This window comes from Fundulus heteroclitus, chromosome 21 (assembly GCF_011125445.2).
Source record: "Fundulus heteroclitus isolate FHET01 chromosome 21, MU-UCD_Fhet_4.1, whole genome shotgun sequence".
Lineage (NCBI taxonomy): Eukaryota > Metazoa > Chordata > Actinopteri > Cyprinodontiformes > Fundulidae > Fundulus > Fundulus heteroclitus.
The window spans coordinates 16975172-16993657 of record NC_046381.1 but is presented as its reverse complement, the minus strand read 5'-3'; the positions used below and the strand labels follow the sequence as shown (position 1 = coordinate 16993657).

Below are 18486 nucleotides of genomic sequence, written 5' to 3'. Positions count from 1 at the left end.
AAACCTGACACATTTGACCACTGTTTGTCCAATCCTTTGAACTAGGAACTTTTAAATAGATTGAACAGTTCACAGCTTAAGTGAACACGGGCTTCTTTAACTTGACAATTAGTCCTAGGTTAATAATAAGTGTTGAATTGTTATCTAAAGTAGACACAAAGGAATGAGGTAGTCAACGAGGCAGCAATTAGCCATGTGCCAGTGGGGGTATGTTGTCAACGGTACCAAAATGATAAGGGAACAATGACATGTATGTTGTAGGCAAAACAACACTGTAAACCAGCTCTTTATACACCATTCAGTAACAGAAGGCATAGCCATTGTTTATATTAGCTATATTATGCATACTTTTAATATCTAAAGTACTCTTTGCTAAGGTATTTGTACAATTTGGCCATGTTTGAGTGAGTTTTCACACCAGCATAGTCTGGGGATCTCAGTTTGATAGGTTGGCAATGGAAGAAACATTTGCACCTTCATTTCTATGGTGTACCTTCTGAAATGAGACCAAACTGCCTGGACATGTTCACTCAGTTACCTTTGTGGTCGATTTTGGGTGCTATCACAAGAAACCAGTATGAAGTATTAGCAGCTCACAAGAAACTGAGTTGTGGATACATGAGATGAATGTAGCAGTGCCAAAAAAAAGACTGGAGAGCAAGACTACGTGTGCTGCTGTGGATTCATAAAGTTTTCAGACCCCACAAAAGTCCCCATAATATATGTATAAGTATCACAACATCCTCATTTTGGTTCTCTTTTGATTTTTGGGGAGTTTGCTGAATTGTCCAGTTGCATTCCCACCAGTTGCATTCCCACCGTAAGTGAAATACACCAGGGTTTACTTGCAATTTTAACGGCCCTACGTCTAATACTTGATAGCAATGCGCCGCTAACACTACCACCATGTGGCAGTAATGCCCCAAGTTGTTTTCCAGTAACGTCTCTCAAGTAAGGGCAGTTTTTCAGCTTGGCCTTTTCCTCAAAAACACTCAGATGCTGTTGTGCAAAAAGCATTGATAGTATTGTTATTCAGACTTATATTGGTACACTTTTTCTCTCAACTATGGATGAGCATTTGCCCCAACATGTCTTTCCTTGGTTGCTGTTTTGTACTCCAATTGTATTGTTAAGAATGATGTGATGACTATGGGATGTGAATGTTAAGAATAGAGTATGATATGAATTATTCAAATTCTCTTTTGGCTATTCACAACTTAATATCATCAGCTCACCAACTAACATCACACTCATTTTATGTGAGTTCTGTTTTCTGGGGGGAGGGGAAAGTAGAGCTACTGCTTCTCCGCGTTGAAAGGAGCAAGTTGATGTGGTTTGGGCATTTGATCAGGATGGGCACCTCAATTCGAGGGTTTTCCAGGTACGTCCCACTGGGAGGTGACCCCTGGGAAAGCAGACAATGGATGAATGGACGGATTTGCAAAATTGGCAAGCTGGACCTCCATGCCCGTTTTTAGCAGTTCCACAGCAAATACTGTGATGTAATTGATAAAAAAAAACGTAATAGAAAATAGTGAAAACTGAACAACTTGAAAGATTTGACCCAAAAAGGATATAAAGATATCTACACCTGGACAGACAAAATTTTTATTTACTTCACTCCGAGAGACACCAAGCACACAAGAAATGTATTTAAGGGCTGAAAGAGTTGACTATGTATGATATGTCCACTCAAAATCAGCCTGATGATGTATGGGGACAAATGGGGAAATTGTGAAGAAAACTGCACTACACCTCCAGTCCAGTGGTTGGAGGTAATACTAACCCAAGGCATCACCAGCTGTTCCAGCCCATAACTCGCCCATAACGTGTTGCCTAGCATCCGTCGTCGCATTTCCATCAAAGTTTTTTAATGCGTATTTTGAAGTATCGCATTAGAAGAGGTTAATGGAAACAGCAAAATTTGAATTAACTCACTAAATTTCACAAAAAAAAAGTTTTTATGCTCGCTTGAAATGTTTTTTGACTTTTTTTGAAAAACCGTAAATGCGCCAAAGAGGAGCTGGAAACACATTTGTTGAATCCATTCTGACGTTGCGAACATTTATCTCACATCACTGATCAGCCGTTTCTGTTGTCGCCATCTTCTCAAATATTCCCAAAAACAGGGCTGAAAGCAACAACAGGAAGAGACTCAAGCATTTCTTAGTCTCATCCGTAAACCAGTAAATTGGAAACACTTCTGATGCACATTTTGTTTTCTGTGATATTTTGAAAGTTCGTTCAAAATTCGCAGAAGAATTGGATGGAGACCTAGCTCATGACGGCATGAAGCACAGAGATGTGTGAAGCTGTAAGAAATTAGCCCAATCTTTTCCTCCATTTAGTTTTTTGTCGATTTTATCCATGAGGAACTCTAGCAGTTGTAAGGTTGCAAGCATCTGTTAAAGATGAGTGAGATGTTTGTTTCCAAATTTACATTGCTTCCCTCAAGTTGCACATTAAAGTTAAATAAAACTATCCAGTTTTGAAGCTTAACTTTAATCACAGCCAAACCGATTTCTCTGTAACGAATGAAACACTGAAATAAACCAGACATAAATTGTCAGATATCAGCTGACTAATAATCATTAAATCAATGCTTAGCTTTCACTCTTTGGTGAATAAATGTGCTGGGAATCAGGCATTTTCTCTGGGTAAAGCGAGCCTGAACACCGGGTCAGCATAGAGCTGGCAAGAAGAGTTGGCAATTTATGCAGCAGGAACAGACATCTACGAGAACGTCATAGTTTTGCAATTAAGCGATATGTTGATAAATTGAGCAGATATTCTGAGTTTTAGACAGCTATATTCTTGCCTAAAACATTTTAAAAGTTTGTTTTGTCTGACAGTGTAATATATCAAACTTTAATCACAGTTTTTTTCTCCTCTTTTCCGCCGTCGGACTTCAGTTTGAACAGTTCACTTCGATGCTGCCCCTCAGCAATCCCAAGACAGTCCGAAAACCCTAACCCGCTTGTCAGGGGTTGGAATCTTCCAGGAAAGGGTGGACATTGAATATTGAAATTACTCAGGTAAAATTGTGTTAAAATGCACATACTCCCAGGCCATGGCTGCAATGGAAGCAGGGCTCTTGTTGAATGAGGATGCAGCTTCGGGAAACTCCCCTATTTCTCTCTTATGGGGCATTATATGTAGGTCGGCAGTAACTTATCGAAGCTTCTTAGTGACCAGCTGACCTGCTTTTCTGTTTGGAGCGACATATTCAAATCCGTGCCGCTTCTTTTCCAATTTGTCCTCGTCTCAGCCCAGAGCGTCCACCCTTCTTTTTCCTGACAGAGATGGAACTACTCCACCTTGCTCTTCATGGTCTCAGACTAAACACAACCTATAGTGTTGATGCATCAATGAAGTGGCGGCCTCTAACGATGGCCAACCCATCACATTAGAAAAATAATGATTTTTTTTTTTTCTTCAATAGCTGTCTTTCCTACAGATAGGCCCGGTATTTGTCTTGGGCTTAGCGTCCTTCGCTGAGCTGCCGGGCCCTTATGCCTGCCTGTCGTATATCAGCAGCACTGCCACTGTCAGGCCCTGATTTATGGCTGTTTATCTCCGGCCCCTAACCCACTACCCCTCTCCCCCTACTCCAACAGATGGTCCCTGGCTGTTTACTCAGGGACAAAACACTTTCAAACTGATTGCATAAATACGACAAACAAGAAGTTTATGGGGAAGGTGTTTGTGATCGCGGTGCCCTGGTTTACGGGAGAAAACGTTCCCCGTTTGTAAGGTGTGAGAACGACGGCGCGGCCCAGTTTAAACCGCTTTTCCTTTGGGGCTTTTCCGTTAGACGTACGTGCGCAACCATTTCTCCTAATATGGTTTGGCACACTTATTAAGTTATTCCCAAACATCAGTTTTTCCTGGTTTGATTTATGATTATTAACAATGTAATTGTAACAGCATTCGTTCATCTGTCATGTTCCACACGGTTGTCGCTTTAAATCTCTTCAGCTATATTCAGCTTCTAAATCTCGCTGGGTGTCAAAGCTTCACAGAAAAAAAAAAAACTCACACATTGTGCCATAAATTGTCTGTTAGAGTCTTGGTGGGGCTTCAGTCAATCTCTGGGTCTCTGGGGGTAAAAGTCTTAAGTAACCCTGACAGTATCAATTTTTCAAGTCAGTCCAGCTATTATTGCTCACATTATTTAGTACCTTAAAGTATCCAGTTTTTTTAATTGATTGATACAACCCAGATTCTGACCCTTGCACCTGGCAGTCATATACTATTCTTTCTGTGTTATGTTTCTCCTTTCTGCAAAAGTAAAAGGCTTTGAAAACTATTTTTGACGCAAGCCCAGAGAACATAGCTTGTTGCATCCTCCCGTTCATATTGCATTCCATAGAGACATTCATTTGGCATGCGATTCTATATTTCCACCAGACTGACGCAGAAAAAATAATCACTTCTTCAGATGTCTTAAGCACAAATCGGTATTCATGGAGATGCATCAGATATTCTTATTAAGGAGGATGAGGATGCCATGAAGTATAAATAATAAGAATGGGTTGCAGATGGATGTTGGTAGACTTTAAAATGAGATTGATTCATCCAATCATCACCTCTCCCTCTCTGCTGAGCACCGCCACATGTGGTTTATCTCAGTTACTATACCAGTAATTGAGTGTTATGGACACAGGCTAGGATTGGCCTCTGGTGTAAAAAAAAACCCCAGATGTGCATTGATTTTTAAAATGTGAATTTATTTTAATGTTTAGTGAATAACATTGTGTGTGTGTGTGTGTGTGTATATATATATATATATATATATATATATATATATATATATATGTATATATATATATATATATATATAGTGTTGGTATATATATATCTATCTACTGTTATGTGTATATATATATGTGTATATATATATATATATATATATATATATATATATATATATATATATATATATATATATATATATATATATATATATATATATGTGTGTGTGTGTGTATAACTTAGTTTGAATTTTATCCCCATTGTTGGTTTTAGGTTGGACAGGCATGTTCGTTAGCTTAGACAACTGATCAGTAAAAAGAAAAAAAACACAATAACACTGACTTCATGCGTGCAGCGTTTTTTTGTTTTTGTTTCCCGTCAGTCAAAGTTTACGTTTTATGCCTGTTTCATTGATGCCAGCCTGACTCAGCTGGTGTGGGCTGCTCAAGACACAATTAATTGAGGTGTTTGTTTTGACACGCCTCAAGAAGTCCCCTAAACAGGACCTCTCTAATAAAAGATCTAAAAAAAACAACACACCATCACTCAAGCTACAGAAATTCAACAACAAATCAGAACCAAATTCATTGACATGTATCTGTTTGGACAAGTTTAAAAAGCCATTTCTAAAGGTTTGGGGCTCCAGTGAACCACGGTGAGTTCAGTGTGAGATCTGAACCTTTCTTGCTTGCTTTCTTGATTTCTGTTTCTTTCTTTCTTGCTTTCTTTATGTCTTGTTTTCTTTCTGGTGAACATGACAAATATATACATTTTAACGTCACACCAATGTATACAGCAAACAACACAGACATACCAAAATCACACTGACTTCATTTAGTTGAAAGAGGAAACTCTTAAAACTCGATATTTACTATTTTACAAGAGAAAATAACTTTTTTAAACTGCCTTTAGTGTGACATATTGGGGGTTAGCAATATTTCGGCTTATATTTCCTAGATAACGTAGATCCTAGCTTTAACTTTAACGTTTCCATGATGCTTGCAACACTTCTAAATCCAGCATTTTCCATGACAGACAAAAGTTGAATGGTCAAACAGATAAAACAGCAACTTTACTATACACCATTCAGCCTTCCTGTTATTTGCTGAAATTGATGCTCTCTCTCTCTCAGACTTAGAACAAGTCACACGTCTAAGAACATTGAAGAAAATGTGTTAAAATTTTTCTCCTATACTGAAAAGAACTAACTAGAAGCCTTTCTCTCTGCAGCAGCACCATCCACACTGAAGTGTGTTGTCCCAAAAACCCGCTAGAGCTTAGAAGATTGCTTTAATTGATCAGAAAAACAGTTTGTGTTTCCACCAGCCGGTCACTGGTCAGGACCAATCAAGTTGAAATCGTCCTGGTTACCAGCTGAGGTTTCTAACCAGTCTGGACCTGAAAATCCAAAATGGCTCCGTTGCTAATAAAAAGCTACCACAGACGCAGCAATAGATGATCTATTTACACATTTGTTAAATTAGCGGCAGAAACACTTCATTACAACATGTTTTGTTATGCTAGCTAGCACGGCTAATGACTCACAACTGGAACACCGACATGCCGGACTTGATGTCATTCCCAGACCCATATTCCGACTTCCAAGGCAAAATAAAACAGAATATGTTCCTCCGTTACACAATCTGCCCACACGTTTCTGACAGAGACGCAGAACACATCTGGAACAGATCTTTAGGTCGACGTACAGATCTTTTTTATGATAGAACCCAACTGGTTAAGATAACGGATGTTTTTCATAGATAAAACCTAGTAAAATAGTTGATACAATCCTGCAGAGGTTTTGTTCTTACTGTAAAAGTGTTAAAAACACTTCAGAGCAACACTTTGGTTTGCCTCTTTAGTCGTCTACCTCTAAAACGGAGTTTGTGTGCACTGCTCCATACTATAAAAGCGTTATGAAGCCCTCTCACATCCCTACCAGTGCAGCTATCTTGCACAGACTGTCGGGGGAAGGAAATTACATCATTTTGTATAAGATCCAAGCTTAGAAATATAGACACCTTATAGATTTTATGGCGTAGCGGTGGAGTCCTGGAAGCGATTATCTCGGAAATGCGTACACGTAACAAATTTTAACCCAAACACCATCTCCAGCATGTGAGGCCGAGACACGCAGTTTTAAACTAAAAGTTTCCCCTCTCCACCGCAAATTGACCATAATCACATCATTACGCAATTAACAGCGCAAACGTTACGAGCACGCGACGTGTTTATCCTCTCCCGTCTGTTCAGCCCAGTTGTGAGAATTTGCGGTTTTGATTTATAGGTGTTTAAGACCCGCCGCTTCTGGTTCTGCCGCCGCCACGGCGAACACAGATGTCACTCGGGGTTGTACTTGGAGAAGCGCAGAGCAGCCAGAAAAACACAAAGTGGAAATGTTAGCCCAATAATGCTGGATAAACAGTCCGGGGAGGGAAGCCAAAGACAACAGAGAGCGAAGGGAAAGTGTCCTGCTGGCATCAGGTTTCCCAGAGTTAAGTGTTATTTGAAAAGCAGCTGAAGGCTGACACTCACTCTCTTCCGACCCTCTCTCCCCCCCCCCCCACACCCTTCCTCCCCCGCCTCCCAACTCACACGACCATCTGTTGCCCCCCCCCCCCACCCCACCCCCCCTCTCTTCTCAGGCTGCTCTAAGTGCCTTGAAACAGCTGTCGGAGCAGGGACTGGACCCAGTGGACGGCCCCATCAAGGTATGTTAAGACCCAGGTGGCACCAGAACCACAGGGAGGATAGGTGTTTGGCCAGAGATATGACTGTGCATCAATTGTACCAATCCCCAGTGCTTCAGTTTGGCCTATCAGGAGCTCCCTCCCTATACACACACACACACACACACACACACCTATCAGTTCTCCTCAACATTTTTCTTCAATTGGAAATCCACAGTAGGCGTATGTATTTACATACACACTCCTGTCAGCGGTCCTCGTTTTGCATGATAGCTATCTCCTCTAGTCCGAATTCATTCAGACACGGGTGGAGGTGGGGGTGGGTTCTCCACGAGCGTCTCCCGTATTTACTTCACGACAAGGAACCGAGGGAAGGAAGTAGGAAGGGTGACTGTAGGAAAGTACGAATGCTGCAGTCACGTTTTTTGCAAATTAGGAAAAACATTGCTAGCAAATGTTTCTGGAGCATATTCATAGTAAGTGTGCCCCAGGAGAGCTGTTGTAGGGAGAAAGGAGAAAAAAAAAAGGATGCAAACAGCAGCAAGGGGAAACATTAGCACTGTTATGGCAGCCAAACGGTGATGCTGGACAAACATGACAGCAATTACACCTGAGCACTTACGCTTTTACGACGGCTTACAAAAGGACGAAGTCGTTCACAATTCACCACATTTCATTCACAAAGTTGCAAGCAAAGGAAGGGAAAAAAATGCATTGTTTTAATTAATGTTTTTTTATTGTTTTTTTACTAATGTAACCGGTTTGTCAGAGAACATTATAGCACAAACAGCAATATATAGACCAAGGAACAGACGTCTAAAGCAGAGTTAGGTCATGGAACAATATCCTACACTTTGAACATCTCAGAGCTATGTTCAGTCTATCGTTAGAAAAAGAGTATGGTACAACCTTCAAACCTACCAAGAATTGTCTGTCTCCACCTAAACTGTTACGACGGGCTCACACTGAATACGGTGCGGGCACCGCAAGGAACCCAGATCATTAAAATCAGTGGAGAAATCATTTGACAGCTTCAGGTCCTGCACCCCACAGATCTGGCCTTTATGGAAGAGCGAAAAGAGGAAAGCCACAAGAAGTGAATATGCTACCCCAAGGTGAACCATAGTGGTTGCAGCATCAGTCTGGGGGGATGTTTTTCCTCAGCAGGGGCAGACAACTTGTGCAGATGTAATGTGACAGGGATTCGACTAAATAAAGGGAAATTCTGTAGAGAAAAATAACATTTAGAGTCTGCATCAGGCTCGAGTCTAGTGCAGATAGTCGACTTCCAGCAGGACAATGGTTGATACAATGGAAGGTTTAGATCAAAGTGTTTTTATGTCTCACAGTGGCCCCGTTGCAGACCTAAATCCAATGGAAAATCTTTGGCCGGACCTGAAATCAGATGTTAACAGAAGCTCTTCATCCAATATGACCAAGCTTAGGCTATTAGGCTATTTTGCAAAGAAAAATGTGCATTAATTGTTCGTCTCCAGAGCTGCAAAAGTAGTAGAAACTTGCAGTCAACAGCAGCAAAAAGATGTTCTACAAAGTAGTGACTGAGGGAGTCTAAATACAAATGCTCGCCATGTTTGTTGGAAAAAAAGGAAAGTAATGTATTATTTTCCCTCTAATTTGCTATTATAACATGTTGATCTGTCACATAAAATTTCAATTTGAAAACATTGAAGTTTAGAGTTGAAATATGAAAAATGTATTAAAATGAATGTGTGTGGATACCTTAGCAGGTCACTATATTTTCCACTCTACCGGTCTTCAGAATCCAATCACTAACACAAAAAGGGCAACAAAGCAGAAGTTCACAACTCTCTCTCTTTTTTTCCCAACCACACTAAATTCTCCATATTTTCCCTCCTTGTGAAACAGAATAACCGGTAAATTGTTATCAGTAAGTGTCAGATTAGGTTCAAGGACTTGGTAAGTGATCTGAGTCACAGTTGCGCCTCTTTTTTGTTTCTCTGAAAGTTTTTCCTTTACCAGAATTGCTCAGTTTTTATATATAAAAAAAAAAAAACACTCACAGAAGGCCGAGTAAATCCCGGGAATTTCCCACAGATAAAATTAACCACACAGGGAGGGGATTATTTGCAGCATTTCTAGAGCAATCGGACAAATTCCCGCCCCGCTCCCTAACACGGGCTTCATTTGTCTTTTCAGACCACCGAACCATGCGGGAGGGAGGATGGACATTAAACAGACTAACTCAGGCACCACCACTCAGGTCTGCAAGGATTCAAAGGCCGTCGTCAAGGAGCTGACAACACCCCCCCCCTCCCCATCCCACTCCTCATCCAACAACACCCACCTTACACCCCAAAATACCCCCAACCACCCATCCAATCCTCCTCCACCACCCGATTGCCACTGTATCCTGCAAAGCCTGTCAACATGCAATAGGGTGGATGTGCACCGAGAAATGACCGACTAAAGCACCATTCCCCGAGTCTATGTGAAGACAACACTATCCCAACGTGTTTATGGATGATTTCAGTCAGATTTTAGGTGACAAAAGTTGATGCATAGAACACAGAGGAATGGGATAACTGCATGGTAACGTGTGAAATCAAGGGAAGTCCAAAGCGATACACCGCGTAGATGATATGTTCCCTTTGGAATAGGTGTTGGTATGGTTAAAAACAAATATGTACATCATGCCATTGATTTACGAAAAAGAAACATTTTAGGACAGAAACCGACTTGCGTACCGTAGCTTTTATTTTTTTTTTTTTTCCTCCTGAGGTATTACGTTACCTTATTTTTTAATTATTTTCGTTATTTTAATATTCTAACAATGCTTGAGTACTGTATTTAAAATTAACCAATGCCAGTGCTGTGAAAGTTGTAGTTGTTGTCTTCATATATAGTCACCCAGCTTACCTTGTATGCTGACAAAAAAAAAGGAAACTGTTCATCTATCTATATGGATGTGTATGACTTTGCAAGAGTAATCATATTCCAAAAAAAAAAGAAAAAAAAAAAAGAGGATGCCACAAAAGTCTCTTTTTATGTGGACAAAAAGGACAAAACTGGTGTTAGAAGTTTATTATTATTATTATTATTATTAGAGGTGTTTTAACACGACCCCACCCTGGCACTGTGTCACTGGAGCAGAGAGGGATGAAATGCAGAGACAAAGGAGGGGGGGTTAGGGGGGGGCACTGCTTTACTCCTTAACTTGAAGACAAAGCAATTATGACTGATGTTCTCGAATGCCGAGGCCAGGCTTCAGAGAGCTTTGCAGGTTCTCCAACGAGCGGGAAGTGCTCACCGTTCCAGTGGTTCTGTGCCAGTGGATCATTCCCCCCCCCCCTCCTCCTCTCCCTCCCTCAACAGTTTTGTCGATCACATCTACACCCATTGTGTGTGTTGTATTGACTTGCCTAGGCATCAACTGGGTGCTTTTAATGCCTGCTACTCTGAAAAGTGCAACGTTTGAGGGGAGAGAGAGCCTGTGGCTGAACTGCAGACTCCCCCCCCCCCCCCCTCTTATCCCCATGAACGACACTTTTGGGTCACTTTGTCCACTGACGTTGAGGATGTGTGTTCTTCTTCGCTGTGAGTGCAATGTGTCATAAGGCTGTTTCTGTCTGAAATGCAGTAAAAACACCTCAGTTCATGTGGTAAATTGTCTGGCTTTCTTGACTACTTCATATTTGTTAAATCAAGAATCTTTTATTGTCACCGCGGTGAAATCGACCTCAGGGTGCACACAAATGATATATACAGGTAGACACAAAAGACACAATATTTTCAACCCCCATCCCCAATTCCTAATTATTGATTTTTATGTATCCAGCACCATTTTTTTTATTTCATCGTTTTCACCTGTTGCTCTTTGTTGTATAAGAATATGAAATAAAAGAAATGTACCGGTAGGTTTGGAAACCCTGTGCTGGGCACAGCGGTGGTCCAGAGGTGGAAAAACGCAACCCGCGTACAGAGCCCAGACTCGAACACGGCTGCCATGGATTCGAGACCCGACCCGGAGAACTCTCTTCACCCATTTACTGTCCTGAAAAAGTCAAAAAAGAGCCAAAAAATTAATAAAAAAAACACCAAATGCTGTTCAGACAGTGTTATATTGGTCAGAAAAAATCAGAACCATTACATAAACTTCAATGCCACAGTTTGCTTACTTTTCACTTTTTACTGGAGGATACAGACGTAACCACTACATAATTCAAATGGGCCTGAAGCCTATGAGCTTATCAGTCAGTAAGTCGGTATTACACACTTGAAACCAGATGTATACGTATGCTGTGTAAAAACCATAACCATTTCTGCTCTCTGTCTGAAGTGAAATAATTCCTCAAATGTTTCCAATTTTAGGCCACTTAGGATGACAAAAAAAGTTTCTTTTTGCTAAGTGGCAGAATAATGAGCGAGACATTTTTATCACTTTCTTTAAAGATAGAAGTTTTCATGCTATAAGGTTAGTTTGCCTTAAAACCTTTTGGAAAAGTCAGTATAATGCGTTTGTAAGGTTCTGCTTTCTGTTAATTCACAAAATCTGAGTTCCATGGAGACACTTGTGGATGTGTTTTAAGGCAAACACCTCAAACACACTACTTTCTTTGGTGAGATCATGCAAAAAAATCCAAATAAATCAACCAAGACATCAAAAAGAGTTGCCTAGTTCAACCCCGGGTTATAATTTCCAGGTGCCCAATAAATGGCACCTTAATCTGTTGAAATAGTTTAATTTGCCTAATAAATTTGGTATTCCTAGTTTTTTTATACTGTTTATGTAGATATCTAATTTCAACTATAAAAGTGTATCCCATTTTTTATGTGTTTGTGTAAACTTGTTTAGATTTTTTTTTTAGGGTCAGGTTGATGTGGTTCAGAGTAGATAAGAGCAGTCAGTACCTTACCTGAAATCGTTAGAATAAACTTATTTTAGAAGCCCTGGTGAGAAATTCCCTTAGAGGAGTCGAGTTGACAGCTCGTCAGATTGGGAAATTTTAGTCATCTGCAACAGCTCCAGACATAATAACTTTGTCACTTCATGAGAATCCCTGGTCAGACGTTATTGTATGGGTGGTTCTCAAAAGCGCACGCACTAAAGTTGAAATGTCAGGTTTTTCAAATGAAAAACTAATTAAACTGTGATAAATCATTTCAAAACACCTTCCACCAATAATGTGACATTTATCGTAGAACATTTAATAGAATAGCAAACAGGTCTTTTTTGGGGAGTGGGGGATTAAAATGCACCCTAACATACTCCAAGTCAATAGCAGCATTCCATCTTCATTTGTCTACACCTATGAACAATTATGTTGAATCTTAATAACAAGAAACAAAGTCCAGCTGTTTTAGTTGTTTTTTTCTGACTGTTTTATTTCTGCTAGCAGTAAACTGATGATAATCGGGACAACAGAGCATCACTGGAGGTTTTTCCAAAGTTTTTGACAGGACACAATAGAAAAACTGGTCAGGGAAGCTGCAAAGGAGCTGATGGCTACCCTGAAGGAGTTGCAGGGATTTCTAGAAAGAGCAACTTAAAAATTTGTATATATATTTTTTTATTATTGTAGTCTACAACAATTACCTCTCTGCAAACCCTCTAAATTATTTACAAGAGTGCTAAAAACTACAGAGAACGGTAGAGAAAGATAAGTGGTGATTGATCAGTTGATTGGTCCCCCCCCCCCCCCCCGCCCTCTTTTTCAGACCACATCGTCAAAGCAGCTGAGGGATGGACAGTCAGGTAGATTCTGCGAAGAGCACTGGCTTAAGATTTTAAATTTATCTCAATTGTTCTGTTCATCAATTTTCCAACTTTTTGTTGACAGTCTTCATGTCATTTACAATTAAAATCTTTTGCCATGAGGCCACACGACGTAACATACGTCATCCTTATAACTCCTTCACACTAGTGTGCCTGTGTCTTGCATTTTAGTCGGACAGGAAGATGACATCGCGCTCCTCATTTGACATTGTGACGTAGATCATTTGATTGGCTGTCGATGAGAGTTTTGGCCATATTCCACTCAATTAGGGCTGCAGCTTGTGCATCCCACTGCTGCATCATTTACACAGTGAAGGCTGGCCCTTCTTTAAAATTAATTCAGCTAAAACGTACCTGAACACTTGGGGAAACTCACAGAGCATTAAATTAACATTCCCAATCTTTTGGTCCTTATTAGTATTGATTCTTTTTTTTTTTAAAAACATCAAGACAAAGGTAAATCTGGCCTGAAGCACATGAAACCTGGATTTCTACTCCCTTGAACCTAACATGAATCCACCATTCATACTGGGAAGGCATGAAAAGAAACATGAATACTTCAAAGGCATTGAGGGACTTCTGCAACATCTGCATAATCTCCTCATGTTTAAACATGGCTAACGCATCTTGTATGTGCTGACATCTGTCGTGAGATGAGAAACTGCCAGCAGCTTTATACTTTGGAAACTTTTGTTTTTAAGAGACGTTTCCAACAAAAGACAGTTCCACTGGTGATAGATACTAAAAGCAGGATCCTGTTTTGTTTTTGTTGTTTTTTTGTGGCACTAGTGGCTTTTATTCACAGTTAATGGACAGGAAGGTGATAAGGAACTCCTGACCGCTTTCAAAAACGAGTGGCTTCTATAGGCCTACATGTGGCGTCTGCTACAACCCACACCAACCCATAGCAGGGTTTTTAACACTTAAAAAAAGAACCTCTAAGAACATAGGGGTCATCTTTATAGAGTGACTCATATTAAATCAAATATTCACTATAGAACTATTTTCCTAAAACATTCAGATCCGCTTTGGGCATCGTTCTTTGAAAAGATGTAATCTAAAATTAACTTTTACAACAATGTTAAGAACAAAAACCTACAGAGACGTTTGTGGGTACTTGTAGGAGTGGTTAGAGAGAATCAGGCATTTGCATCTTGGGAGAGGCTGTAAAGGTTGGCGGTTCGAAACTCTGGGTCCCTGAGCAAGACCCTTGACCACAGATTGATCCCCGTTTGCCACTCAGTGCTGCCGGAAAAAAATAGGTTAATACCAGTGACAAAATTTCCCTCTGTGGGACTATAAAGGGAAAAGGAGGATAAAGGAGGATAAAACCCAGTGTTTGGTCATGTCCAAAACCTAAACTAGTACGTCGTTCCCCAAACCAATTGCCTTTTGCAACGTAGCAATCCATAAATGATTAAATACATCTTAATCTCTCAACATCTCGTAACTAAACTATGATTTATTTTTTCCATTGGATTTTTTGAGAATTCTTTTTTCTGAAGAACAGGAATCTGTTTTTCTGGTGGGAAGGAGCAATGTTTAACTAGCCAGATAGTGTCCCCTTATCATTCATTTCTTCTCCCACTCCATCCTCCTATACATGGTTCCCACATAACTCCTCCACATGTTCTGTCCACTGGTGCGCTAACCGCCTGCGTACCACCAACGCCGCTCTGTTGCCGCCCCCCTATTAGGGAGATGGATGAGTGAATGGGACAGCGGCGGTCCGATTCAACCGCGCTGACTAATGGACTCTGTTGGCAGCTACATCTGCTTGCCATTGAGGGGTGCCAAAGCTGTTCTCGTACATTAGCAGCAGATCTTTATGCCAGAACCTTGTTCAGGTTGTAGAAGACCAGCTTGAGCCCCTGTTCGACACAAGATGAATTGCCTGTCTTGTGGGCCAGCCAGTGTGAAAGGTGAACGTCGGTGCCCAAAATAGATGAAAATCAATGAGGACGCTAGAGTTTGTCTGTGTGCATGCAGAAAGCAAATGCCAGTGTCATTGATTTTCTTCCGCCTGAATGATGTGTCATTGACCACCTTTCAAGTTCTCTTAATTACAGCCGTATTAACAGGGGCAGAAAAAGCTAGAGGAATCCTGTAGCTTCAGATAAATGTCTATGATAAGGATTAAGCCAAAACTCAAAGTTTGCCAGTTAGTTCCAAGGACTTTATAAAGCAACTTACTTTAATGGAGTTTACTGAGCTTATGGAAACAAAAGGGTTAAAATTATACCTCAAATTTGCCTCTGAGCAACTTTACCCAGCTCTCATTAGTCCCAGCAGAGGATTACTGTCATCTCTGCGGTTTTTAGTAAGCCTCAAAGTAGGGTCAAAGCTTGCCATGGGTGTATCCTCTTACACTTACAAAGAAATCATTTTGTTCTGCACAGAGATATAAGTTGTCAAAATCAATTCATAAAGAGGATTGCTATTCCTTGACCATTTTTAACAGCCCAATTGTTCCCAGAAGTCACATCGTATTAATTAGTTTAGAAATCTGTCTGTAGCTTTGCCAGGTGTAAGAAACAAAGGGAACACCACATTTCGGGAAACCACTCGACGTAACCATAACAAAGAAGAACAAGACATCAATCTATATAAACACTCATTTCTGCTTACCGTCAGTGTTGTTATAGATGGACCACATTTTTGTGGCCTTTTTAAATGAAAACTGGGGAAAGTTCATGTGCGGTACCAGCAGTCACAATACAAGGTCTCAGATTGGAGACAAGTGTTGATTTCTTTTGTCACAATCATGTAGAGAGAAGGTCAAACCTTTAGGCCAGGACACATGGTTCTGTTCTCCTAAACAACATCCACATTCCTGGCACAAAAGCCGATAATTATTTGCTGCGTCAACTTTGCTCATTTAGTGAAATTGTTTTCAGAGCAAAAATAACCCATTTACTAGCAATGTTATTATAATTTAAGGGGTATATGCATCCTAAAGTGAATGGAAAAGATTTTAGATCAATGTCCGCTTTACAAAGAAGTTCAAAAAGAGTTAATGATCTTCATGAGAAGGGAGATAATTGAAATTTACTGAATGTTTCTTCAGTATTAATCAGATTTCCCATCCTACATCCATCTTCTTCTGCATCATAGGGATTGGTTCACAGGTTACCAGGTCCAAGAAAACTTAGGAATCCCTCTCCTTGACTACGCTCACCACCTCATTCAGGAGGATCCAAAGGCATTCTCAGGCCAGAAGGGATATACGCTGCCTTCAGTGAGTTCTGGGTCCTCCCCTAAGGTCTCATTCCAAAGGGCCCCAAATACCTCCAAAGGGAGGCACTCTGGAGGCATCCTGATCAGAAACTTGAACCATCCCAACTGATCCTTTCAATGTGGTGAAGCTTATTTCTGAGGCGGAGTATAGAAAACCCAACAGAATAAGCTTTTGGTAGCTTGTATCCGGGCTATGTTTATGACTTGATTCATATTTCATGACCATAGGTAAGAGTTGGAACGAAGATGGCCCGATAAGTGGAGAGCTTTGCTTTGCTTTTTGCTCAACTTCTCTGCATCACTGCGGACGAAGCCCCTGTCCGTCTGTCCATATGGCCATCACTTGTGAACAAGACACCAAGTTACTTAAACCCTTATACTTAAGGCAGACACTGACACCCAACTTGGGTCTGTTAGGCAAGCCTTCTTTTAATAGTCTCTTTCTGTGAATTAAGTTCAGTTCTAACCAAATGGGTCTGGAGATGTGCCCCCAGCACCAAGCCATGCCCACAGCCACCAGGGTGGGCATGAGCACAGTGGACTCATGAATGGTGCTGTGCAGCCTGATCTCCATGGCTGACTTCTCTGTCTCCACTGTGGAGGACACCATCGATGGAGAAATGTTCTGGATCCATGGTTCTAAACTTTTGCCGGTGGAGAACCATGGCCTTGAGACTGACTCTCCTCCCAAACGGAAAAAAAATTCAACCAGTAAATAACTTCCTTCAAAAGAATATTTACCTTTAAAAACTCTGACCGTAAGCACTCCATATTCTGTTTTTTGATACGTTTCTTTCGAGACGATTGCTGATCACACTGGCTCCTACCTCCATTTTCTGTCACTGGTTTCTGTATAACTGATTGCCCAAACGTAATTTAGCTTCCAAGGTTCATAAAATAAAGGCCAAAAAACTTTCCCATGTGATTATTAGCTGGCAGTTGTTTTAAGACCGTATAAGTCAACTTTGCCTTTCTAGGACTAGCCGATGTTCTTCTTTCTTAGGATTTCCACCAAATGAAGGTGCTAAGAAGGTTTACTGCTCACAGGTAAGAGATTCATGGCTTGTTTTTCTTTAGTAGAACCTTACTAGACAACACAAAATATAAAAATTGTTGACCTAAATGTTCAACACTTCCAGACATAATTCTGACCAATAAGTTTATCGGCCCACAAGACAAACTGAAACCCACAGTGGATTTTTTTCTTATTATTATTTTTACCTAATTGCTAAAATAATTTGTTTACACCACAAAGAACCAACAAATTTGCTTTTATAATACAACTTTCCAGGCTGAACAAATAAGCGTTTCTTTCACTTGTTTAAAAAAATCCCTTAACCTCTCTCAGCTAAAATGTGACCCTGAAGGGCAACTCCAGCTCTGTACAAACAACTCAGCAGGTTGAGCATGTGAGTTAAGAACTAGCTCATGACATTTTTGCTGACACCAATTATGGAATTATTCATTCTTCTTGTTTTTCTCTGGGGAAGTAAAAAGGTCAGCTACATAACAGCTGCAATAGAAATGGTTGGAATTTCATTGTTCTGCTCCCAGATGGCTTATCAGGCAGACACAAACAGGTTTTCACAGAGGCAACGGCATGGATGGGTGTTATTTGTTTGCTGTTAGGCAACCGAGGTCACTCATTGATGTTCTCTGTCATGTTAATAACTGTGACCCTATGCCAACCTTCTGTAGGTCACAATGCTTGCATCCTCCATAGACAGATAGATATATAGGAGGTGCCTTGCAAAGGTATTCGCCACTCTTGACTTTTAACCTATTTTGTTACAATCTAACCTGTAATTTAAATGTTTGTATTCTTATTTTATGTGCTGGATCTGCATTAAATAGTGTTAAGTTGGTGAACTGAAATGAACAACATATTTATGCATGAAAGATCTGAAAATTGGTATCTCCATATGGATCCATTCCCTTTGCTATGAAACCCCTAAAAAGTACTGGTACAACCAATTGACTTTAAAAGTCCCTTAATTAGATAAATAAAGTACACCTGTGTACAATCAAAGTGTCACATAATCTGTCAGT

The 18486-nt window shown here is 40.4% G+C and overlaps 1 protein-coding gene across 1 annotated transcript in view; it reads left to right on the top strand.

Moving 5' to 3' along the window:
* Nucleotides 1–11091, top strand: part of stau2 (staufen double-stranded RNA binding protein 2) — a 134004-nt gene extending 122913 nt beyond the window's left edge. Inside the window, exons 13-14 of the mRNA XM_036125513.1 lie at nt 7401–7466; nt 9624–11091. Coding sequence (XP_035981406.1) covers nt 7401–7466; nt 9624–9659 — 102 coding nt within the window. The 3' untranslated portion in view covers nt 9660–11091. The remainder of the gene's footprint in view (nt 1–7400; nt 7467–9623) is intronic.
* Nucleotides 11092–18486: the final 7395 nt, after the last annotated feature.